The sequence below is a fragment of the Camelus dromedarius genome, chromosome 18 (assembly GCF_036321535.1).
Source record: "Camelus dromedarius isolate mCamDro1 chromosome 18, mCamDro1.pat, whole genome shotgun sequence".
Taxonomy (NCBI): domain Eukaryota; kingdom Metazoa; phylum Chordata; class Mammalia; order Artiodactyla; family Camelidae; genus Camelus; species Camelus dromedarius.
The window spans coordinates 17,088,670-17,115,430 of record NC_087453.1 but is presented as its reverse complement, the minus strand read 5'-3'; the positions used below and the strand labels follow the sequence as shown (position 1 = coordinate 17,115,430).

General features: G+C 45.5%; 1 protein-coding gene across 1 annotated transcript; it reads left to right on the top strand.

Moving 5' to 3' along the window:
- Nucleotides 1–10,110: 10,110 nt before the first annotated feature.
- Nucleotides 10,111–26,209, top strand: LOC105085042 (lipopolysaccharide-binding protein). Its single transcript, XM_064475982.1, has 11 exons — nt 10,111–10,234; nt 10,944–11,058; nt 13,375–13,503; nt 13,902–14,057; nt 14,517–14,578; nt 20,422–20,500; nt 21,244–21,247; nt 21,912–22,088; nt 23,708–23,911; nt 24,812–24,952; nt 26,201–26,209. Exons 1-11 carry the CDS (start codon nt 10,111–10,113, stop codon nt 26,207–26,209), a joined length of 1,200 nt encoding a protein of 399 aa, XP_064332052.1.
- The last annotated feature ends 552 nt before the right edge of the window (nt 26,210–26,761 follow it).

Sequence of the window (26,761 nt, the reverse complement as noted above, 5' to 3'; positions counted from 1 at the left end):
ACTATCTCATGACAGGACCCAGAAATTCCTAAGAAGTTCTTTGGAAAAGCCCAACCCCAACTATACACTCCTACTCCAGTTCTTATCTTGCAGCTGCCTAGGGCCTGCAGTTTCCTACATCCGTCCTGGGTGACTTCCAACGCTGCTGGAAAAAAGAGGAAGCACTCTTCCGAAAAAGGCCTCCTCCTTGACCTGCAGGGCAGTGAGAGGACAAAGCTCCACCTATCCCACCGAGGAGGAACTGCAACATACCTTGCAGACAAACACATACAAGCAACAACTTCCCGGCAACCATGATAGTCAGCAAGGGAAGCCCAACCAAGAAAGGACAGTCCAGCAGCTCTTGTCATCCCAGGCCACCACTCTTCCTTCCACTCATCAGAAGATCATGATCTCCAGTGTCTCTTTCTTCGGGATTTAAAGCTTCCACCTGCCTCATCTGTCACAACCCTGTGAGGTCACCATTATCATCCAGGTTTTATAAATGAACGCAAACATTTAGAGAAGGGATAGGATTTCCCCAGATCCCACACTGAGTCATGGCAGAACTGGTATCCTCTGCACATCACAGGACCCTGTTCATTGCCAGACATCTCCCCTTGCCTGCTCCCCCTCACTGCCTTTGTGGGTTAGAGTGAGCTGGCACAGGTTTAAGATCACCTTTGTTTTGCTCTTGGGCTGACAAATCCAAAATAGATTTTAGCTAAGCATGTGGCCATCTCTCTTGCAGCCAGGTCGGAGAAAGGAGGGCTGGATGAAAGGGCATGTCAGTGGGTTCTGTCCCATCTTGTTTTAATGCTGGAAGGAACAAAATAAATTCCAAGGAAAGATCCTTCTATATATATACATGGAGAGAAAATATATATAGGATAAGTTATATATATTTATTTTTATGATATTATGTATATATAATGTAGCTATATTTCATGTATATAATTTTGTTTCATTTTGTTTTTTGAACATTTTTATTGAGTTATAGTCAGTTTACAATGTTGTGTCAATTTCCAGTATAGAGCACAATTTTCAATTATACATGAACATACATAGATTCATTGTCACATTCTTTTTCACTGTGAGCTACCACAAGATCTAGTATATATTTCCCTGTGCTATACCTATGAACATGACCTTACTTGGAAAGGAGGCCTTTGAAAATGATCAAGTTAAAATGAGGTTGTTTGGTGGGCGCACACCCAATATGACCATGTTCTGATAGAAGGGGGAGAGTTGGATCCAGAGACAGAGATGCACAGAGGGAAGATGATGTGAAGACACAGAGAGAATTCTGTCTACAAGCCTAAGGCTGCCAGAAGCTAGGAGAGGGGCCTGGAACCGATCCTTCCTCAGATCCCTCAGAAGGAAACAAAACTGCTGACACCTTGATTTTAGACTTCTGGCCTCCAGAAATGTGAGTCAGTATACTTCTGTCATTTAAGCCACCTAGTTTGTGGTACTTTTTTAAGAAGCCCTGAGAAACTAATACACATTCCAATTTCTGATTGGTGTCACAAAGGAAATCAAGACCTAGAGGACCCAAATGTTGCATTAGCAGACAAGGAATTTAAAGTACCTATTGTAACTATGCTCCAAGACATAAGGAAAACGGGCTCAAGATGTAGAAACAAATAAAACATCTCAGCAGAACTATAGAAACTTTAAAAAAGAACCAAATGGAAATTCAAGATCTAAAAACCAACAATATCTGAATTTTTTTAATTCACTGGATGGACTTAATAGCAAATTAAACTTGGCAGGGAAAAAAAAAAAGAGTAAGCAAACTCAATAGAAATTACCCAATGTGAAGAACAGAGAGAGAGGGAAAAAAGATTTCAAAAATAGTGAACTGAATCTCAGGAACCTATGGAATATCAAAAGACCCAATTTATATGCAATTGTAATCCCAGAAAGAGAAAAGAGAGGGAATAATGCAGGAAAAAAATCTTTTAAGAAATGGCCAAAATTGTCTCAAATTTGGTGAAAGATCTAATAGTGCAAACTCAAGAAGTTCAACTAACCCTAAACAAAATAAATACAAAGAAATTCACACCAAAGAAAAACATTTTTAAGAAGCTGAAGAGCTCTCTTTCTCTTTCTCCATGAGCACACAGAGAAAAGTCTATGTGAAGACACAGTGAGAAGGTGACCGTCTACAAGCCAGGAAGAGAGGCCTCACCAGAAACCAACCTTGATGGCACCTTGATCTTGAACTTCTAGCCTACAGAACTGTGAGAAAATTAATTTCTGTTGTTTAAGCTAAAAAAAATCACACCTACACACATCATAATGCAACTTCTGAAAACCAAAGATCAAGAGAAAATTTTGATGGGGGGAGGGTATAGCTCAAATGGAAGAGCGTATGCTTAGCATGCATGAGGTCCTGGGTTCAATCCCCAGTACCTCCACTGAAAAATCAAATAAATAAATAAACCTAATTACCTCCCCCAACCAAAAAAAAAAAAAAAAGAGAGAGAGAGAGAGAGAAAATTTTGATAGAAGTCAGAAGAAAGTGTCACCTTGCGTATAGGGGAACAGTAATTTGAATGATCAGTGACATTGTCAGAAACAATGGAGGCCATAAAACAGTGTAATAACATCTTCAAAGTATTGAAAGGAAAAACTAGATCCAGCAAAAATATCCTTTAGGAATGAAAGTGAAAGAAATTAAGGAATGAAGAGGGTGTTGAGGTAGAGAATGATGGTGGCATGGGGTGGGAGTGTATTTAGATAGTCATCCAGGGAGACCTCACTGAGACGGGGACACTTACACTGGAACCTGACAGATGAGTAGCAGCTGGCCTTGGGAAAAGTCCCACTCACCATGGTGCCTTGGCTCTAGCACAGTGCCTGGCACGCGGTAAGTGCAGATTGCATTTGTATTGAACGACCAAAGGAAAGAAAAAATGAATGAAAATTTATATGTGAAAGGGATTAGGCTTTTTCTTGACAATCGTGGAGTCAGAATTGGGGCCAACAAATGGAAGTTGCAGGGAAGCAGGGAAGAGTTATCAATTAGAATGTGATTATAGAAAAGAGTATAATGGCTTGAGAGGCCATAGAGTGTGGAGAAATTGTTTATAGGAGCAAGACAAAGAATGGTGCAAGCTAGGAAAGGGGGAGACTAGCATAAAACCTAACCCACCCAAGATGGACAGGGAAGAGATGCCTCAGCTCAGGGCATGAGTGGGCAGGTTTCACCCGGAAAGTGATCAAAGCTGAGAACTGTGGTTCTTATAATTCAGTGTCCATCAAAATTACCTGGTGGACAGGTTATAGCTGCAGATTCCTGAGCCCCACCCAGAGAGCCTAATTTAGGTGGCTGTGGTGAACTCCTAGAATCTGCTTTTGGCAAGGTTCTTAACTACTTTGCCAAATTTTCATCAATACATTTATAGTGCTTTCATTTTTTGTTCTTCTCCTTTTGATTAGACAAAATAATTTCATGATACATAAGGCATCTGACACTTCCAATATCCCTTGTCTGCATTCTAAATGCTCTTCAGGCATGTGAGTTCTCAAGGCAATAGGTTTCATTTAGGATGCTTTTGGCTGCAAGTAAGAGAAAATGGTAAGGAATCATTATCTCACATAATAGCAAATACTACAGTCAGCAGCTCTAGGTTTGGCTTACTCAGTAGCTCCATGTTTAACCAAAGACATAGCTTCTTTCTCTTTCTGCTCTGCCACCCTCAGCACATCAGTCTGTCCTTGGCTGGCTCCCCTCACTACCCCAAAACAGCTGCCAGAGTTCCAGGAATCACATATTTACATGACAATCTCCAGCAGAAGAGGGGATATGTCTTCTCATGCAGCTTATTTATTGTCAGTTAGGAAATCTTCTACAGGAGACTTCTATACCTCAGTGGCCAGAATTGAATGACATGCCTCTTCTAAGCTAATTGCTGGCAAGGGAATGATACTGACTGACTAAACTGTGTCAGAATTTACTAGCATCACAAGGAGGAGGAGTCGACATAAACAAAACCCAGGACTTGCTTGTGGGAAAATGGCTTCGGGTTAGACAGTCAATTGGCTCTACTACACAGTGTCTCCCCGTTTGGCCCACTTGAGTGAGAGAGATGAAGTCAAAGCTTTAAGTTTATCAGTCTCCTTCACTCATCTATTCACTCATTCCATTTATCAAATATTTATTGAGTGCCTACGATGTGTCAAATAGTGTACTGAAAGGTAGGAGTACAGTTGTAAATATCATAAACAAGATTGTATTTCTATACAGTAAATGTGTTTTTGACATAACACCAAATTTTTTTAGAGGGGAACGAAAAGCAGTTTCAAAGTGATCCATGTAATGGCATACAAACGAGAAGTGGGTTCCAACTCCTGGCCCAAGTTTCAGAGGCAAAGCCCCTAGCCCTTCCCAAAATGAAACAGATAGATGTAAATGAGTTCAACTTGTTAGAAGAGAATATAAAAAAAACTAGCAAAACTTATAAATGCACATATCCCACCAGCCAGAATATTTGCTTCGAGGAATAATTCCCACTGACATCTTCACGCTTGCACACAAATACATTTGCACAATGATATTATTTGCAATACAGTTTGTCATAGTAAGAATGGAATTAATCCAAATGTCCATCAAGTGGAGACTGGTTAAATAAATTCTGAACTTTGATATAATGAAATATTCTATGGTCATTAAAATAGATGAGCCAGATCAGCACTGCTGATATGAAACCATCTCCAAGCTCTATTGTTTAATGCAAAAAGCAAGGTGTAGAGGACTTGGGTTACCATGTGTGATTCTGTGGGCACGAAGTGCTTCTGGAGGGATGAGAAAGACACTGCCTCAGGGAAAGGGAGGTGGAGGACTGGGGAGGAGGGTGGAAGGAAGAATTATTTTCACCCATTTGTACCATTTTTTTATCATGTACAGATATTGCTTCTGAAGGTATTTTTTAATCAGGTGAGCTAGAACTTCAGCCCAGTCCTGGAAGAAGCAGATGGATGGAATCAAGCCTGGATAAAGGACCAATGCAAAACACAATGTCACTGCTGTAGATCAAGGTCTGTGCAGGCCTGGGGTGGACCCAAGACAGAGCACAAGTGGTCCCATTGTGGGGAGAAGAAAAATGCCAAGGCCAGGCCACCCATGGGTGTTCATGGGTTGGAGTGAGCCCCCAGACCTTAGGAGAAGGATTTGAGTGGAGAGCAGTGGGGGAACCAGTCCCAGGATGAGATTACAAAGGAAACATTTCCAGATGCCACAGAGGGCCAGAGAAGAGGACAGAATCTGTGAAAATGTCTCAAAGGCACGTGTTCAACCCACGGCTTTTGAGGAGCATTAACCCTTGAGTTCTGAAGCACGAGCTTTCAATTTCCTGGCTCTGCCTTAAGTTTCAACCAAAGGAGAAGTGAACGCTGTGATTACGGGATGTTCTCAACTACTGGGTTCCACATTCCCAGCAAGAGGTGACACTTCAGGAGGCCAGCTCAGAGGATGGTCCCCGATGGCCTCACTGCCCAAGCTCAACAGTGTCAGGCGCTCAGTACAGCCCCAATGGCTATTTTATTTAATCCTCACAACAGCCCTGCAAGGTTGGCAGCACATTTGGGGGATATCCATATGGGGGATGGAATACAGGCTCACGGAGGAACAGCTGTATGGACCCTTGACTCAAATTACAGCCATGCCATGACTTGCACTGTCATCCTCACTCCTTACGTCTGATGAGGCACTGTTATGGGTTGAATTGTATCCCCGACAAATTCATGTGTTGAAGTCCTAGTCCCCAATACCTCAGAATGTGACTTTATTTGGAAATAGGGTCATTTCAGGTGTAATTAGTTAAGATGGTCACTAGGGTGGACCTCTAATCCAACACAATTGGTGTCCTTATTTTTTAAAAAGAAAGGCAACTTGGAGACAGATGTGCACCCAGGGAGAACGCCATGTGAAGTTGAAGGCAAAATTCGAGGTGATCCGTTTGCAAAGCCAAGAAATGCCAAAGCTTGCCAGGAAACCACCAGAAGCAAGGGGAGAGAGGACTGTACCAGATTCTCATAGCCCTGAGAAGGACCAGTGCCACCCACACCTCAATGTTAGATGTCTGGCCTCCAGAGCTATGAGAAAATAAATCTCTGTTTAAGCCACCCAGTTTGTGGTGCCCTGTTATGGCAGCCCTAGCAAACTAGTACAGGCAGCACGTGCTGTCCCCTCAGTCATTCTGGAGTCCAACCCTGTGGGCATCCTTCGCGTGGATCTTCTCCATCCCCAGCTGCTGCTGGACCTCTGTGTAGAACCCAAACCTGACCTGAACACTCTCCTGATGAAACTATTCCCAGAGAGTTGTAAAGAAAGACTCTCAGCTCTCCCTTCCCCACACCGTCCTGTGGGAGAGGGGAACAGATTCTCAACTGGTCCCTTAAACAAAGCCAAGGCAGAAGGGCCACAAAGAGAACTGCTCTTAGAAATGTAGGGATTCTGAAACAAGCAGAGACTGACATTTCATTTCCTAATTGGTTATCAGCGGAGTCCAGGGCTTGCTGAACAGCCCTTGTGATCCAGAGCAGAAATAAAGAACACTGGTGAGAGATGCAGTGGTGCTACAAGCAAGCAAGCAAAGAAGAGGCATGGACCACCTCCCTGAGATGATCCTGTCTTCCAAAGGAAAGGAGAACTGGACTCGATTCTGGCCACAAGCCTAGGGTTGAGGACACAAACTTGGGGCTGCAGGTAGAGAGTGAGTCTCCCAAGGGCTGATTCTTGTCTAGACAGCTGCTTGGAATTGAGTCCCTCATTGACAGGTCTTTTGGGAGCCTCTGTTTACCCACCCGGGGCTGACAGTCATCCAGCTTGGTCAGTGGTGATGACCTTAAGCAGGTCATCACCACTGAGATAGACAAAGAGGACTTTCAACTCCCCCAGGTGGCCTCCCCTCCCTCTTCTTCACAGGAACAGAGCAGGGAAGAGGGAGGGTACGTGGAGGAGAAGGCCACCCCTCCACACACACACAGATGCACACACATGCAGGCACATGTGTGTAAGCACATGCTCTTGTACAAACACGCACACACACATACGCATACATGCCCGCACGCTCCAAGCCATGAGAGCCACAGAAGCCCGCACAGGGGTAGAAACACTAAGTAGAACATGAGATTGAGATTTTACATGCACAGGACCGAGTCAGAAATGAAACCAAACAGGATTGAAAAGTGATGGAATCAGGGCTGAGAAGTCGGGAAGGGAGCTCCCTCTCTAGGGAAAACGGAGGATGTAACACAGTAGAGGGGTTACCAGTTACTGGAGAATAAAACCACTCCATGCTGGATAATGGGGCCCTTCAAGAGGGGATTCTGGCCCATGCTTATGCTTCCTCTTCCTTCATTCTCTCCTCCACCTGCAACCCTTTACTCTCGCACAGTTATTTGCGCCTTCCAGAATGCCCTGTGCTGTCTCAGGCCTCCATGCCTGGGCTCCTGCTGTCCTCCCAGCCCAGGGTAACGTCCCTCTCTGTATCTGTTTGCCAAACTTCTACACGTACTTCAAAACCAAGCTTGACCACTTCTACTCTCTTAATTGCTTCTTTTCTGTGCTCCCATGAGCCCTAGAAGATAAGCTCTCAAAGCACCTTCTGTATCTTTGCACTTATCACAGTAGAAACATGTTGATTTGATGGGGAGGAGAGGCAAAAGGGGAATGCGAGTAAGATTTTTCACTGCACATCTTTCTATACTGATTGATTTTTGAACCATGTGAACGTATTTCCTAGTTAAAGAAAATTACAAGTATCATAAAAGGATTGTTCTAGCTCCCGTGCAGAGCACGACGCCACAACAAAAAAGAATGAATTACTATAGAGCTACAGTCATCAAGACAGCATGGTATTGGTACCAAAACAGACATATAGACCAATGGAACAGAATAGAGAGCCCAGAAATGAACCCACAAACTTTTGGTCAACTCATCTTTGACAAAGGAGGCAAGAATATACATTGGAATAAAGACAGTCTCTTCAGCAAATGGTGCTGGGAAAACTGGACAGCAGCATGTAAAACAATGAAGCTAGAACACTCCCTTACACCATATACAAAAATCAACTCAAAATGGATTAAAGACTTAAACATAAGACAAGATACAATAAACCTCCTAGAGGAAAACATAGGCAAAACATTATCTGACATACATTTAAAATTTTTTCTCCTAGAAGAAATAAAAGCAAGAATAAACAAATGGGACCTAATGAAACTTACAAGCTTCTGCACAGCAAAGGAAACCAGAAGTAAAAGAAGAAAACCTACAGAATGGGAGAAAATTTTTGCAAGTGAAACCGACAAAGGCTTGATCTCCAGAATATATAAGCAGCTCATACGACTCAATAAGAAAAAAATAAACAACCCAATCCAAAAATAGGCAGAAGACCTAAACAAGCAATTCTCCAAGGAAGACATACAAATGATCAAAAAGCACATGAAAAAATGCTCAATATCACTAATTATCAGAGAAATGCAAATCAAAACTACAATGAGGTATCACCTCACACCAGTCAGAATGGCCGTCATTCAAAAATCCACAAATGACAAATTCTGGAGAGGCTGTGGAGAAAGGGGAACCCTCCTACACTGCTGGTGGGAATGCAGTTTGGTGCAGCCACTATGGAAAACAGTGTGGAGATTCCTCAAAAGACTAGGAATAGACTTACCATATGACCCAGGAATCCCACTCCTGGGCTTGTATCCAGAAGGAAATCTACTTCAGGATGACACCTGCACCCCAATGTTCATAGCAGTACTATTTACAATAGCCAAAACATGGAAACAGCCTAAATGTCCATCAACAGGTGACTGGATAAAGAAGAGGTGGTATATTTATACAATGGAATACTACTCAGCCATAAAAACCGACAACATAATGCCATTTGCAGCAACATGGATGCTCCTGGAGAATGTCATTCTAAGTGAAGTAAGCCAGAAAGAGAAAGAAAAATACCATATGAGGTCGCTCATATGTGGAATCTAAAAAACAAAAACAAACAAAAACAAAGCGTAAATAAAGGACAGAAATAGACTCACAGAGAATACAGACTTGTGGTTACCAGGGGGGTGGAGGGTGGGAAGGGATAGACTGGGACTTCAAAATTGTAGAATAGACTACACTGTATAGCACAGGGAAATATACACAAAATGTAAAAAAAAAAAAAAAAGAATGAATTAGCGATGCATGAAATAAGATGGATGAATCTCAGAAAACTAACATTGCGTGAAAAAGCCAGTCAGAAAGGAACACACACTGTATGAGTCCGGTTATATGAAGCTCCAGAAAAGGCGAAATGAATCAATGACAACCAAAGGCAGATCAGTGGTTTGTGGGATAGGAGGTGGGGAAGGAGATTGGGAAGAGGCAAGAGAACTTCTTGGGGTGATGGAAGTGTTTTTTATTTTGATTACGATGTGATTGCACTGATGTATACATTTGTCAAGACGCATCGAACTGTAACACTTAAAATGTGTGCAGTTTATTGCATATAAATTATACCTTAATAAAGTTGATTTTAAAACAACATAGGCAAGAGAAAGTCTAAATGTGTCTGGAGCCTCAAGTTGTGGAATCCATTCATCGTCTTTGTGACCTGACTTGGGATGGTCTTGTACGGCCTAAGTGGAGAACAGTGGACTCCAGCGAAGCCAGAGCGGGACGGTGGAAGGTCCGGTTGGAGAGGTGTCTCGCAGCCAAGTTGCAGTGGCTTTCACTGCCAGGCTGGGTGTTTAGATTTCAGTCTGTAGATAGTGGTGAATGAATGGAAGGTGTTCAGCCAGAGAGAGGTGTGGGTAGGCAGGCTCCTCTGGCAGTACTGGGCAGCAGCACTTGGAAGAGGAAGAGGGTGGAGGTGGTGGTACCACTTCGGCTATTCTCAGGCCAGAAATAAACCTCAAACAGTTTCACAAGCAACCTTCCCCTTCATCTCAAGTTGCTAGAACTTGAGCTGCCCCGAAGCCTTGAACTTTCTCTGCTCTCCCTCCCAGCTGGCTCAGTTCCTCATCTGGCCCCTGGCTTTGTAAGCGCCTAAGCCCCTGCTGTCACCTTCAGGAAGGGAGGCTCCTACAAAGAGACTCTGACCGACCTCTACCCAGGAAGGAGCTGAGGACAGGATGATGGCCAGACCATACTGTGTGGTAGTAGCCCTACTGCTCCTGGCAGAGGTCACCAGGTTTGGAGAAGGAACACCTAATCCTGAGATCGTGGGCAAGATCACCAGAAAAGGCCTGAAATATGGTAAGGGTGAAGGGGGATGTCATTCCTCTGGTGCCCATCCTTGCCCACAGGGTGGTGTGGTCATCAGGACAAGGAATCACAGGCTGGGATTCTGCCATTGCCTATCTTAGAAACCTTTGGATATGTCACCGTCCAGGCTTCAGTTTCCTCATCTTGAATAACAGGAGCCAAGGGCAACAATACTGATTAGGTCAGTATTGTTCCCAGGGTGGTCTGTGGACCACCCACATTAGAATTGCTGGGACACTTGTTAAAACACAGATTCCAGAGATCCACCCAACTTGCTGAAGTTGGGTCTGGGAATCTGAATTGTTAACATAGGGCCCAGGCAATAGTGAAAAATGCTAAGGGTTGACCATATTGCAGTAAATGATTCCTCAAAAGCCCCTCTGTATCCCATGATTGATTCCACGATCTTGTTGAATGAATAAATAACAATGATTTTCATTTACCTGGTACTTTGCACTCACGAGCTAACTTAATTCTCTGTCTCAGGTTGTTATCCTTATTCTTATTCTTATTGCCATTTTACAGATGGGGGAACTGAGGCTCAGGGAATTTAAGGATTTGCTTAGGATTACACCAGTTGTAAGTGGTAAATCCTGAACTTATTCCCAGTCCACGTGATTCCAAAGCCCAACCATTAAGCTGTTATACTTAGCTCCCTCCCCCTGAATGAGCTAACGCAACACCCCCCATTTTCCCCCAGCCCGCCAGTATGGAATAGCCACCCTGAAGAAGGAGCTGTCTGCCATCAAGTTGCCTGATTTCTCGGGAAGCTTCAGAATCTGTTTGATTGGAAACGTGAACTATGTGTTTAGCGGGTGAGCACCCTATTCTCCACCATGGGGGCAGCAGAGGAAGAAGAATGGGAACCTAGAGTCATGGGGACCTAAGGTCGTGGGGATAAACAGGGGATCATCACTTGGACTAAAGGCAAAGGGATCATGGTCAGCTCTTGAGGGATTTCTGGAAGGTGCTATGTGATTTTTGAATTATCCATATGGGAGGGAAACCCTTAGAAACCATTCATCAGTCCCTATGTCAGTCCTGCGAAGACCAGCCCTGGACTGTTGCTCTGCCAGGATCCCCTGGCTACTCTCCTGATTACCCAGATTAGGGACCTGCTTGAGACACACCATCTATCCCTCCAGAGTCTGTTAGGGGTTTGTAATCAAGGGCTTTAAGTCTTTCTGGGATCTTTTCACATTTTATTTGCATACTACCCCTTGAAGATAGCACCCACACACATCTCCAATGAGGAGTAAAGCAGGGAGCCTCCTGGTTTCTGGTGAGCAGCCCCAGTTCCTAATCTCCCTCCCTGTGAGACTTCACTGACCTTAAACTCCCTCCAACTGTCTCATATTGTCTTAGAGTCCTCACCCCTTACTCTCTTCTCATCCATTCTTTGACTGCATGGATATTCCATCCCCATCCTGCTCAGTGTCCAGAATCGGTCCTTGGGAATCATCTGTCCATCACTAGTAGAAATGGCTGCCTCTTAGAATCCTCCCCAAGTCTTGCAAGAAAATTTCCTTAAAAAAGTGGGCAAAGAGAAGCTACTATAAATTTACACACACATGCACACACACACACACATACACACACACACATACACAAAATATCCAGACCATGCCACTTAGAGGGCACTGCCCCTCCCCACGGCTCTAGAGCACCCCCTGCACCTGGTTTTCACAGACGGTTACTGTGGTCTGTTAACATCCAGATCTGCCACCAACAGTGAGCTCTCCAACGGCAGGGACTGGATTTTGTATCTCTGTGGCCTCCGTGCCTGGAGCCAGGTCTGACAGAGCAGGATCTCAGTGAATGTTTGTTGAGTGAACTAATGAGTGTTGATCTGACAAGAGCCACTGACTTAAATGACCACAAGGGAGTGTGAGTAAGACAGATGGGTGTACCAGGCAGGGTGAATATATCCATCAGGGACAAGCCAGAAAATCAAAAACCCATGCCAGGAACTTCAATGGAGGCAACTGCATATAGGGAATTTGCTTCAGAGGTGTTAGAGGAGCTGAAAAGCCAAACAGGGAATGATGAAACCCAAATGAGCAACAAACAAAAGTCACTAACATCACTAAAAGCTGGAGAGACAAAGATAGAAGACAGTATCTACAGAGCACAGGAGCCAGGGCCTCTAGGTAGGAGCTAGGATCATAAAGGAAGGGGTTGTCTGGCAGGAGCTGGCCCCAATGTGGAAATGTAACCACTGCCAAAGATACAATCCAAGGCAGAGAGAGAAGAAACACCCTGGCTTCTCCCCTTTTCCTATCCACTCACCTCCCCCCAGTGCCTCCCATTGGCCAATCCTAATTAGACACCAGTTAAAAGGGTTCTGGGAAATGTAGTTTGCACACATCATTCCCACCCAATATAGGTCAGAGGGAGGGAAGGACAGGGAATGGGCCTGAGAACAAGCAAGTAGATGACTGGTGCAGTGTTTACTTGGAGGGCAAAGCCCCCATTTAAAGAGGGGCAGCTGCTACTCACCTGCAGTTGATTGATGCTGTAAGGGAAAATGAGCATTGCTTTTTTATTTTTTCAAGAAAAGCCAGACATCTTGTTTTCTTTTCCTTCATATTTTAGGTGTGAAACTTTCTAATTTTAAAAGTTGGCAACTGATTCTGGTTTTTTTTTTTTAACACTATAGGAAAAGAAAAGCATGTCTAAAGCGTGCCTGTCATATATACGGCCCACAGGTGATCACAGGTCACACTGGGTGATCTCAGATCTAAACTGTGAGCACTTATTTGTATTCGAAGTGTGTGTGCAGGTGGGGGTTGGGGTTACAAAAGGGAAGCTGCAAGACACATAATGCAAAGTCAGCTCACAGGGTCCTCGCAGTGGTGACAGTCCAGTGAGCAGGACGGGCGGCAGCAGCTAATAGGGGCGGGTGTCAGAGATCAGAGGAAGGCCTTTGATCTTGGAAGGTTGTGGAAGGCTTCCTGGAGGAGGGAGAGCCTGAGCAGACCTTGAAGGACGCGGATGAGATGATTTAATTGTCCTTTTGCTGTTTAAGTCAATACATTTGAAAGAGTATGAGAGGCTGGAGGGGACTCATGCTCAGAGGACTGATGTGCGCCTGGTTTTTCTAAGGCTGATAGTCTATCTGCCTTCCCCAGACTGAGGATCCGTCGCTTCGTGCTCCTGAACTCTAATCTGAGACTACACACAGAGCAGGGTATCAGAGCCTCCCTGTTCAATAACTACGTGTCTGTCAGTGGGAACTGGAAGGTGCAAAAGTCTTTTGTGTGAGTAGTACTGGGGTTTCCTGGCTCTTGGCTTTGGGCAAGGACTTGTCCTCTCCCCCTGCTTCCATTTCTGGGTTCTGAAACATCCAGTCTAGAAAGGACCCAGATCTGACCAACCCTAAGACTCAGTTTTATTGTCTATAAAATGGGGTCAATAATAACCCACTTCATAGATGCAGTTGTGGATTAAAGAAAATAACAGATGTTAGGCAGTTAGCAGCGTGCCTGGCAAGTGGCGAATGCTCAATAAATACTGGCTGTTTTAGTTAGTAAGTTGAGGCTCAGGGCACACAGCTGTTTAGTGGGGCCTGGGAGACACACTTGGGTCTGCTTGTGCTGGCTCCTCTCTCAGGAGGTGACTGGTTATACACTCCTTGCTTCTCATTTCTTCCACCCAGCAACTTATATGGTACTTTTGATCTGAGTGTGGATGACATTTCCATCTCAGTTTCTCTGAACTTCGGCAAGGACCAGTCTGGACAGCCCACTGCCTCCCTGACCCACTGTAGCAACTCCATTGGCCAAGTCAGCATTGAAATTTCCGGATACCTAAGGTAAATGACCCCACACACTTGCTGGAGATTGTCACAGCTGCTCAGCATCCAGCTCACCCACGGGATGCCTCTGATAAGACATAAGAGCAAGGTTTAGGATTCATCACAATCAGAAGTCCGTGAACTAAGTCCTCTGGACCACATCCACCCGCCACCTCCTTTTGTAAGATTCCCTGGAGCACAGTCACACCCATTGGTTCACATTATGTCAGTGATTGCTTTAGTCCTACAACAGCAGTGCTGAGTAGCTGTGTCAGAGACCACATGGCTGGCAATGCCAACAATGTTTACGATCTGGCCCTTTAAGAAAAGTTTGCAGAAGTCTGGGCAAGATTGCCTTCGATGGCAAGCTGGCGTTTTGAAGGGACTTGCCTGGAGGGGCTGCTCAGTGAATATGGAATGAATGAATGAAGGATGACTGCCTGCTCCCTCTGTTTCGGTTGGCACTCCGTCACTCAGATCCTGGCACGACACAGAGGGCAACTCAAAAGGTTTAACTGACAAGGAGTCTAATGAAGAAAGTATTAACTGGAGGGCAGGCAGGATGAGGGGTGTTCAACAAGGGGAGGGAAGGGTGTTACCAGAGCCTAGAGCTGGAAACTTGGAGAAGGGGCTGTGGGACAGGAGTATAGTGGCACAGCAGGAGGCACCTAGATAAAAATAACCCCAGCTTCTCTCTCCTTCCCGCCTGTGCCTCCCATTAGCCAAAACAATCAGCACCCAGAGAGCAGGAGAGCTTGAGAGGTGAATCTGCAGTTTTCATCCCCCCAGGGCACAGAGAAGAACAGACTGGGACTGGCGGGGGGACAGTAGCAAACAGAATAAACAGTCAGTTACGCTGTGCTCGAAGTGTCCATGTCGGGTGACCATGTGGATGGGAACAAAATGTCCTTTAATCCTGTCAGTTTCAGGGGAATTTACATTTTGGGGAACCCAGAGGCTGTTCATTGTCCGTTTATTCAACTGACAAATGTTTTCTGCACGAACACTAGAGGCTTTGAACTCGAGGCTGCTGTTTGGGAAAGGCAACTTTTAGCTGAGTCTGCATCGCTTCAAACCACCGTGTTGTTTTGTATTTTTTTTTTAATGGCAGTTTCTTTTTATTTATTTATTAGGGAGGTAATTAGGCTTGCTTATTTATTTATATTTAATGGAGGTACTGGGGACTGAACCCAGAACCTTGTGCATGCTCAGCACCCGCTCTGCCATTGAGCTGTACCCTCCCCTACCGTATTGTTTTCATTAGGTGGGCATAATACCCCATTTCTCAGGAGCAAAGCCATGAAACTCTGTATGGTTTACACACACACACACACACACACACACACACACACACACACACAAAGTGGAAATGGACACAGTAGAGCCAGCAAGATGTTTTAGCTACTTCATTATAGTGGTTGTAGCTGCATGGTTGGGGTGCTATAGACAGGAACACAGAAAACACAAACACTCATGGTCTTGACCAAAATGAGGACTTGGCAGCTTTACTTAATCTTTCATTCCACAAAGATGTATTGATCCCCTATGATTTGTCAGATCCTGAGCTGAATGCTAGGAACATAAGATGATGCAAAATAGACAGGAGGAAATTTTTTTTTAAGTTTTCAAGAGAGTAATTCATCCACGTACTTCAAAATTCAAAAAGCGGAAAAGGGTGCAGAACGAAAAATTATCTCTCCACTCTGGTTCTCTGACCAAGCAGCTCTCCTTGCCAGAAGTGACCAAGGTTAACAGCGTCTTACGTATCACTCCTGAGAGTCTTTGCCTGCACGCACAGATATTTTATTTTTTTATTTTTTACATAAATGGTAGCATGCTCTATACAGTGTTATGTCTCTGGCTTCTCTCACTTAGCAATGGATTTATAAGCCTTACTACATCAGAACAGTACTTTACAGCCCTGTTCAAAGTACTTTTCAAAGTGTTCCATGGTATGACACTAAAATCTATATAATTAGTCTCTACTGATAAACTTTTAGTTTGGGGTCAGGGGAGGTTTCTTCCAGTCTCTTGTTACTACAAACAGTGTTACAAAGGATAAGCTTGGGTATAATGTCATTTTGTACCTGGGCCAATTAACTATAGGATATATTCTTAAAATGGACGTGCAATTTCGTAATTTTAATCTATGCTAACAAATGGCTCTCCAAGGGGCTTGCTAGTTTCCACTCCCACATGCAAGGTAGCAAAGTATGACCACCAGCACGGGCAGATCAGTAGAGATTTAACTTTTTGCCAATCTAACAGGTGAGAGTTTCTCAGTTTTAGTGACTGTTGATCTTGTTGTGAATAATGTTGAGCATCTTTACCTATGTGTAAGAGCCACACATTTCATTTTTTCTAAACAAACTATTCATATCCATTCCTATTCTTCTTGGTCCACTGTTCCCTCTCCCCAGGCAGTCTTTAGAACTTTTGACTCCAAATTCACCAGCCTCCTTTAGGTTGCGAGTTACAAAAATTCAACCCAGATATTTAAGCATTAAAAACGGCCTTGTCTGGCCCATATACACTTGTAAAGTCCACAACATGAATTCAAAGCTATGACTGGATCCAGGTATTTGACCAATGTCACCAGGAATCTCTCTGTCTCTGGATCTAGGGCTGCTTCCTTCCCAGGCAGGGTCCCGCACCCTCAAAGTCGTGAAGATGCTCACAGAAAGCTCCAGTTTCCTCGGCCCTCAGAGCCCACCATCTCAGCAAGCAGGAGCCAACTTTCCTCTACAGCACCGAGAAAAGCCCTGAGGAAAGCTCTCATTGGTCAATGTGGGGTTACGTGCCCATCCCTGGGTAACCATTAGGGACTCTTATTGGCTGAGCCAGGCTCTAGGACCTGCCTTTAGACCTGGGGGTAGAGGTGGAGTTAGTCCCACTGAACCACAAGGACTGGACTGGGAAGGGAGTGAGTTTTAAGGAAGGAAGAGGATGCTGGAGAAGCTGATGTACGTAGTCAACACCCTAACCCTAACTAGCCTACTCCCACTAACATTTCTGATTCAGGAAAATACCGTGGGTGACCTTCCCTTGGATTAAATCCATCTGGCTGGGTCCCATTTTGGAACAGCATGGGGAAAGTTCGGGCCCTTCAGTGAATCATAAAGTGGTTTCTGACCCTCTTTCCTCTTTTCTCCAGCTGGATCCTGAACCTCTTCAATGAAAGAATTGAAAACAGTTTCAAAAATATCTTGGAACAAAAGATAAACAAAAGGATAAGCAGATTTGCAGTTAACACCGGATCAACAGCACACACACATCTGATATTTGGAAACAGCCTTGTCTCTGAAGAAGGCTGTCATTTGAATTTGCTTAACAAAACCTTCTTTATTAATGATGCAAAGGCAAATTTCAGGGCTTTCCCAACTTTGTCTGACCACATATGCTACATTGGCATTTAGAACCAACAGAGTGTCTGACATCTAGCTGTAGATAATATTAGAGAGATATGGAGAAGTGACTTTAAATTCTTCCCTCACATCATAATATGCAAAAATGAACTCTAAGTGGTCTATAGATTTAAATGCTCAAATAAATCTAAAAGTTTTTGGAAGAAAACCTAGGATATCTTTCTCATCTTAAGTAGAGGAAAATATGTCTTATATAAGACTCCCCCCCTAAAAAAATGCACCACATTGAGAATAGCAGTGAGGTTGGCCCTTCGTATCTCTCACCTCTGGAAAAAGCCTTGGTCTCGGAGGCTAAGAGGTACTTCTTCCATTTACCCTCTGTCTAAAGAAGTATCTTTGGACAAGTTGACGGACTCCCTGGAACCTCAGTCTTCTCATCTGTAAAGTGGAGACAATGACCCCCACTTTGAAGGGGGCTGGTGAGGATTTGATTAGATGACCACATGGAGTACCCGGTACACTGGGTGTGTTCAGAGCACTCACCGTTATTACTGTCAGAGTCATTTCCCAACTGGTTTTTACCTCCTGGAACCTTCACTGTCGAGCAAATGATCTCTGCCGTCAGACACTTTGGGTTTACCCTTTACCCAGTTCTGCCACTTTGCTGGCTGTGATGCCTTGGTTAACTGGCTTAACCTCTCTGAGCCTTAGACTTCTTGTTTATTAAAATAGGTCTAATCACAGCAGCCACCTTTCAGGACTATTGTGAGGACCATATGACATCATAGCTATGACACTAACTAGTGCCTGGTACAGGGGAGGAGCTTATTTTCATGGCTATTTGTGCTCCCAGGAGCCCTGTGCAGCAGGCTGAAGTGAGAGGCAAACTGTGATCCCTGCCCTACAAATATAGGAAATACGGGCCAGAAAAATCTGAGTACCATGTGTCCAGGAGGGAACAGGGCAGGTGCCAGAGAGGCTAAGCCCAAGGAATAGACAGTTTCAGAGGGTGTGGTCACTGACTTCAACCTCCATGGGGCTCTGAGTGCAAATCCCTGGGTGGCTCTACAGAGAGAGGGATTTGGGGTGAATGGATTCAGGCCCGAAGAGCTGGCTGCCCAGGTGGTGTTGCCTTTACCCTATGCTCAGGGAAAAGCCAGTTCAGTCCCAGCTGACACAGGCTGGCTTGGAGTTTGCACAAAACAATGGTTCCCAAAGTGGGGAAGCTTCCCCCAAATGAACAGTTGATTTTCAGTCATGTGGAGCCTTGGGTATTAAATTATGCAGACTGATAGAATGAATCAGTGATTCCCTATGTGGGCCTTTTTCTCTTTCAAAGGGGAAGTCTCAGTTTGGGGCTAATGTATGCTGAACACTTTCCTTTAACAAAGAGGGGCATTCTCTGCTGGGCAGCCTTGTCTAGCCCGACTTCCACAGTGGCTTTTCAATCCTTTGTATTTTTTTTCCCAGTTATATCCTGTTTATGCCAAGGGATACCCGATTCCCATTGACAAGAGTGATAGAAAGTTTCTGAATTTTTTACTAAACATATGTCGTTTTTAAAAGATCACTTGATGTAAAGAAAATATTAAGTAAATTAATAAGTAAGAACGGCGAATTCACAGAAATGGTGCAGGAATAGCTGAAGTTAGGAAATTACAAACTAGGAACTTCTGGGATCTCCCAGTCTTGACACAGAGGAGTAAATTGGTGGCCAGCTGAGGGACTGGAATTCTCCAGAGAACGCTCCTTCAGGCTTTGCTTTGGGGGGGTCCCTGGTGGCCCTAGTCAGTACTGCCTGCAGACCAGGCTCCGTGCTCCTCCACAGGTCCCCTAATCCCAGATGGCAAAGAACCCAAGTAGGAAGAGGAAACAAAGAGGCTGGGGGATGGGTGGTGGAGCCTCTGATTCAAGAGCTGCCTCCTCAAGAAGCTCTTCTGCTTTGTCCCCCGTGCTGTCTAATAAATGCATTGACATACTGCACTTCTTGGCATGCCAAGACACTGAACTGAGGACCATGACAAGAGCAGACCCTAGGGCAGTGCTGACTTGACCACCATCCAGTTTTAATGTGGGTTCTGGAAAAGCCTAGGCACTTAAGCTAGACCCACCTGTGAGAGGCTAGCCCAAATGGGACAGTGTCCAAGTGCTGTGGCTGATGAAGGTAGCAGTTTCTTCTCCATTTCCACCATACGCTCCCTCCCCACACACACCTACCTATAACCCATGGTTCCTGGACTGGCGGTGGGGCAGGAACAGGGACACGGCCAGAGAGGGAGGTGGAGGAGGGGCTCACCTGGCTTTCTCATCCGCTTCTGACAGATCTGTGAAATGGTCAGGAAGTCAACAGCCTCTTACCTGGAGCCCTATCTCTGGACTCTGCCAGGTTTGGAGCCTCCCTCTCTCCTCTGGATGCCATCAGTTACCATGGCACCCTGTACCCCTGGAATCATTACCATCATCTCCCAAGAGCCCTGAGGGAATTTTCCCCGTCGAGTATTTCTCCATCCTATAGAGTTGAATATGGGGTGACCACCTCTCTTGAGGGTCTGTTCTCTGGAGGAGGGGGAGTAAGGTGATCAAGGGTGGTAACTCAGAAACACCTACTCTTCCTTCAGATCTCAGCCCAAGCGACACCTCCTCTGAATCCCTACCCACCACTTTCCCCCCATTATATAGCTGGCATCATCCTGTGGACTTATGCTACCTACATTTATTTGCTCAAGTATTCAGTTGTCTTTTTTCTCCCTCTGGAATGTCAGCTCCATAAGGACAGGGACCTTGACTGTCCCACTCAGCTGTTTCATCAGCCCCAGTATACAGCAAGTGCTCAAAAAATGTTGAGTGAATAAAGTGCTCTCTTTGTGACTGAAGGTACTGTGGATCAGCGCCAGCCTCATTTCCTTTCTCCAAAGGCTGTAATCCATGTGAAAGGAGCTCCCTGGAGTTGTGCAGTGTACTTGCACAACTGTGTTTGACGACCCTGTAAATAATGCTGTCTCTTTCCTGTTCCACAGTCACCCTGATGGTTAACCAGATTGCTGGCATTGACTACAGTTTAGTAGGAGCTCCCAAGGCCTGCACATGCCCTTCAAGGTAAGGGGCTGTGGAGAAAGGGCCTTATAGCTGAAGGCTGGCAGAAAAATCAGCCCTGCCTCCCAGAGTTGGCTCCTACTCTTCTTCTCCAGTCCATCTGCCTGTCAGTCCACATCCCTGGCCAGTGCCCACAGTGGGCAGATGTGGTACTTGGCATTGCAGAGCAAAACCTAAGACGAGGTCTCTGAACCAACATAATAAATCTTTCTGGAGTCTGGAAGACCTGAGCTCAAATCCTGGCTCTAGCACTTATGTGCTGGGGTACCTTGGCAGAATTACTTAACCTCTCTGAGCCTCTACTAAATTGGAATAACAATAGCCTTACCTCATAAAGTTGCTACAGACATTGCGACATGTATAAAGTGCTTAGCAAGTGCCTGGCACTTAGTACATGCATACGGTAGCAGTATTATTACTACCTGCCTTACTCCCTATTGTAGGTCCCTGCAAGTATGATTAAATTAAGTATCTTGAGATGACAAGATTATCCTGGATTAATGAGCTGTTAATCATAGGGGTCCTTATAAAAAGCAGACAGGAGATAAGGGACAGGAGGCAATGTGACAATGGAAGCAAGAAGCTGGAGTGAAACTAAAGGTCAGGGTGATACGAGGGAGGGGCCACAAGCCAAGGAATGCAGATGGCCTCTTACAAGGTAGAAAAGGCGAGGAAGCAGATTCGCCCTTGAAGCCTCCAGAAGGACAGGCTTGCCAGTATCCTGAGTTTAAGCTTCTGACCTGCAGAAAGGTAAGGGAATAAAGCTGTTTTGCTTTAAGCCACTAAGATTATCATCATTTGTTGCAGCAGTGATAGGGAAAAAATGCATCCAGTCTTCAATCCTGTCTCTTCCACAACTCCTCTGTGGGTTGAGCCAGGACCTGGAGTGCCACCCTCTCCAGTTTCATTTATTTCACTGACACTTATATGCTTCTAACTATGTGTCAGATGCTGTTTTAAGTATTTGTACAGATATCAATGTATTTCATAAAATGTATTTCAGACCAACAGCACTATCCCCATTTTGCAGGTGAGGAAGTTGAGGCACAGGGAGGTTGGAGACTTACCCAAGGTCCCAGAGCTAGTAAGTGGCAGGCCAGGACCCAAACTCACACAGTTAAGCTCCAGAGTCTGTGCTTTCATCGTGGGGCTGTGCCTCCTCCCCTACCTTCTGAGCCTGGGAGAACACAGGACATAGGTCCCTACCCAAGGAGAAGACTCTATAATTGGGGGATTTCACGCAGCTGTCAGGGCCTAGATGTTGTGGGGCCAGAAGGAATCTTTCAGGATCCCTGGCCCCACATTCTGGAGAGGAATCGCCACCCCGGCCACCACCCAAGCAGGCTTTGGATGCTTCTGCCTGACATCCTCTCTGGTAGTAACCTTTGTGGCTGATATGTTCTTCTGTCTCCAGGGTGAATTCTTTGGCCAAAACGGAAGCTTTTCAGTCCCCTTCGATGCTCCGCTCATCAGGCTGCCCGAGAAACATGACTATATGATCTACTTTGCTGTCTCCGAATATGTCTTCAACATGGCCAGCAGGGTGTACCACCAGGCTGGGCTCATGAACTTCACCATCCAAAATAAGCATGTGAGTAAGGGAAGGAGGAGGCTGAGGGGGTCCCAGGAGAGAATATCAGGAGGACAGTAGACCCATTGAGGGTGCTCTAGGGAGCCGGGGGAAGAATGTGGAATTTGAAGCCTGCCAAATGTGGGTTGAAAGCCAGGCTGTGCCTCAGTTTCCCCATCTGTGCGTGTGGATCCCAAGAGTGCTGGTTCCCCAGGGATGATGACTGTATGAGAGACTGTCTCCAAAGAGCTTGATGTCTGATGCACAAGGTGTTCATGTCAGCTATTATTAGAAAATAAGACAGAGTCTGATGTATCATATCAGGTCCTCTAAGCATCAGATGCCAAGACAGCGTTAGACTTGTAAGAAGTTTATCAGGGGAACACCCATGAGAGATAACGGGGAGAGGAGGATAGAGCTGGGGGGGTAGAAAAAGTGCTGCTGTAACTCTGAGAAGCCTCAGCTAAGCTGATGGGGAGCCACAGCACAAAGCTTGCTAATGAGAGGAGTGCCGTCTCAGGCAGAAATCTAAGGAGTCGGGCTCCAGGCTGAAATCCTCTGCGCGATCTTGCAGATCCGACCACAGGCAGTTGCATAAGCTTTACCAGGCAGGTATCGCCAGGCCAGACTTGGCTCATGGCCGATTCAGCTATACATGTGTATATTCTTTTTCATTATAGATTATTACAAGCTATTGAATATGGTTCCCTGTGCTATACAGTAGGACCTTGTTGTTTATCTATTTTGTATATAGTAGTTTGTATCTGCTAATCCCACACTCCTAATTTATTCCTCCTCCTCCTCCTTTCCCCTTTGGTGACCATAAGTTTGTTTTTTATGCTGGCTCATGCTCTCAATTGATCACCTTGAATCCTGGAATCTGACAATATTCTCCAGCCCTACCACCCCAGCGGTGCTCAGTCAGGGGCTGGGAGCTGTCTGAGGAGCATGGCTTCAGTGTGAACAGTGTGGGGCTTAGCGTGAGGCAGGGGGTTGTGGAGGCTTGTCAGCCGACTGCCCTCCCCCCAGCAGATCACCTTGAAGAGGGGGTCTGAGAGGCGCAGCTCCACAGCCCACAGCCCAGCACGGTGGTCAGAGCTGTAGGAGCAACCCAGGTGAAGAGTGGGGATCTTGAGGCGGGAAGAGATTAAGGAAGGTGGGCTGTGGACAGGTGCAGGCAGGGTTCGCCGCACTGAAAGATGGGCAAGTCATAGGCATGGGTAGAGAATAGCACAATGAGAGATTCCTGGCTAGAAAATGAGTTTGGAAGGCGGGGAGGGTATAGCTCAGTGGTAGAGCTCGTGTTAAACACGCATGAGTTCCTGGATTCAACCCCCAGTACTGCCATTTATAAATAAATAAACCAAATTGTCTCCCGCCTCTTAAAAAAATTTTTTTTAAAGAAAATTAGTTTGGGGGAAGCCATATCTGAAAGCACATTAAATCCAGGCTGCAGTGGTTATCAGCTCTTTCTCACCTTTTAGGGGAGCGTCCTGAGAAGTAGCAAATAACAATAACACATTTATTAAGTCCTTCCTATGTTCCAGGCCCTGCACTCAGCACCTCACCTGTATATCATCTCCTTCCATCCTCACACACCCTGCACAAGTGCTATTATCACCCTCCTTTTCCGGGTGCAGAACCTAATGCAGTTTATCAACCATCAGTTGGCTGAAAAATGGTGGAAGCCGTATGTGAGCCCAGGCTGCCTGAACTCGAAGTCCACACCTCTGACTACTCTGTTGTCCTGCTTCTCAAGTAACTTCCTGCTTCGTCTGCTGCAAATTCCCTTGGACTCTCCAGTCCTCCTGAACACCAACTCCTTCTGGGCCATTGTTCCTAAGGTAAGACCTCTGCCTGCTCATCACAGAGGACAAGACAAGCCCGTTGACATGGGCCAGGTGTGGAGACGGTAGATGGACATCTATGAGCTGTCCAGAAATTTTCTCCAAACAGCTTATTTATTAGAATAGTGGATAAAAATAAGTTACTAAGTGATTTTTTTTTTTTTTTTTGGTACAAAATCCCCATCACTCTCTGACTCCTTGCAGCATAAAGACACAGGATCTGGACTCAGATTGCCTGGATTTGAATCCGGGGTCTGCTGTTTTCTGTGTTGGCAACTCAACTTTGTTGGGCCTCAGCTTCTTCATTTGTCAAATGGGAATCACTATCATAGAACCTGCCTTACTGGGTTGTTAGGAGGATCAAATGGGAGATGACACTCAACCGGTGCAAATACACAGGATCCTTCCAGGGCACAAATGGGGGCACATTGGGCAGGCTGATAATTGGGGGCTAGGCCAATAATTGGTATTTGTTTGATGTTTATGGAGAGCAGAGCTGAAAAGTGGCAGGGGCAGAGAGGAGAAGAGTCTTCAGTCTTCCCCTTCTTGAGCCGGGCAATTCAGCTCTGACCCCAGACTTGCACACGAGTCAACACAAGCTGGCCTGAGTAGGAGGCAGTGTGGTGACCATCCACTGCTTTTGGAGCATGCCCACTGGGGTGTCTCACCCATCCTTTCCAACCATAAAGCTGTCCATTGAAAAGGAGTTCTGAAAAATACAATTCCCACCACCCTGTGATTTTTCCCTGCTGGTTTAGAGCCCTTGAAGATGTGAGCCTTGGGCATCTTCCCACCTGTTCTTCTGAGTTACAGCTGGGGGTCCCTCTGTCTCTTGTCCTCCCTGAGTCTCTGCCCTTTTTCTCCATCTGGCCAGGTTGTATCCCAATATGGAGCTAGAGTTTTGAGACGTCACCTGAATCAGCGCCATTCCTGATGTTCACCCCCGGGAATGTGACCTTCATGCCAGTGATGGACATCCAGGCCTTCGCTCTCATGCCCAACTCCTCTGACTGCAAGGCACTCTTCCATCTCAGGGCGGTAAGTCTGGGCCTGGCCCAGGCAAGCAAGGGTCATGTTTGCCATGAGTGTAAGCCCCTCCCTCAGTTGAGGGACTAGGAGACTATACAGCTGATTGATGCTGGAGGCTATTTATTTCTGGAATGTTGTGAGTGGGTCTTGCATTCCTTTCTTACAGAGAGAAAATAGATTGAAAAAAATGAATAGAGCCTCAGGGACCCATGGGACTATAACAAAAGATCTAACATTCAGGTCCTCAGAGTCTCAGAAGAGGAGAAAGTGGGAGGGGCTGAAAAAGTACGCAGTGAAATAAGGGCTGAAAACTTCCCAAATTTAGCAAGATACATAAATCTACAGATTCAAGAGCTGAGCACATTCCAAATGGGATAAACCCAAAGAACTCTATGCCAAGACACATAATAATTAAATTTCTGAAAAGTGGGATAAAGGAAAAAAAAAAAAAAAAACCTTGAAAGCAGCCAGAGAAAAATGACATCTTATCTGTAAAGGAAGAACTCTTCCAATAGCAGCATGTTTTTCATCAGAAAACATGGAGGCTGGAAGAAAGCAACACGGTATTTTTTAAGTGCTATCTTAGCTCAGGCTGCCATAACAAAGTATCACAGGCTGGGTGGCTTAAACAACAGATATTTATTTCTCACAGTTCTGGAGACTGGGAAATCCAGACAACATCTGAAGTAACACACATTTATGCCCACATTCCATTGGCCAGAACCCAGTCGCATGGCCATATCTAACTGCAAAGGAGGCTGGGAAATGTAGTCCAGTTGGGTGCCCAGGTGATAAAAGAAGTGAGTCTTGGGAAACACACAGCAGGCTCTACCTGTCACAGGATCTTCCTTGTCCATCTCTAATACTACTTGGCCACTGTTCAAAATGACACTGACCTTATCCATGCCTGAGCAGAAGCCAGCCTTCTGTCCTTTGGCTGGGAAACAAAGTGTTCCCTTCTTCCTACCACAAGCCTTTGGGACATCAGTTAGGTTTCAAAGTGGAGCTGTTCAGTGATGCTACCACAAGCACTCATTCAAGTGTTGTAGGTAAGAGCTCACCTCCTGGAAAGAGGAAGTAGACTCAGGTAAAAGAGCTAACATCATAGATGGGACAGGCTTTATGGGGCCTCCATATTGAGTCACCTGGTTCGACCCATCCCTGACAGGCCAGGCTTCATCCTTAAACACAGGTGTCAATTACTGGTGTCTTTAAATGTGCCTAGGGCTCAGGGACTCTCTGAACTTCCCTCGGTAGCCTGCTTAGCAGTGGACAGTCTCCCTAACCAAATGCTCTGTGTCTTTAGTTTGGGTTCATTCCTTTCTTGATGATCCCATGAAGATGGAGATCTCAGGAACCTCAGCTCACCTCTCTTAAAGTCAGCTGCAAAGCCACCAACATTCTGCATCCTCAGTCCATAATCCTTGGGTAGCTGCTTTTTGCCTCCATGTCCCACATCTGGCTGCAGTATCTATTTCTGAAGAGTTTTCTCCTAGACTGGGACCCAAAAGGATGCCTTCATGAGCTGAGTCTGGGTCATCCCCTTTTGCTTTTCTAAAGAACCAACATCTCCATCACCATCAACATGAGCTCTGGCAGGATCGCTGGTTCACTGACCACAGGAAAGTTAAGAGGCCATGGTTGGGGGAGGGAAGGGGGTGGGGTGGGTGATCGGAGCATCTAGTCTGGTTCACTGATAGAGCAGGGGCTGAATCTTTGAAGCAGCTCTCCACTGGGGCCAGCTCATTCTCCAATCCGGGTGCCCGTCTGCATAGACATATTGACAACGCCTCGGGGAAAACCCAGAAGCCGAGAAAA

Coding starts and splice junctions, on each gene's coding strand:
- LOC105085042 (XM_064475982.1), top strand. CDS start 10,111: ATGATGGCCAGACCATACTGTGTGGTAGTAGCCCTACTGCTCCTGGCA. Junction 22,089..23,707: donor TCACCATCCAAAATAAGCAT/GTGAGTAAGGGA, acceptor TTCCGGGTGCAG/AACCTAATGCAGTTTATCAA. Junction 23,912..24,811: donor TCTGGGCCATTGTTCCTAAG/GTAAGACCTCTG, acceptor ATATGGAGCTAG/AGTTTTGAGACGTCACCTGA.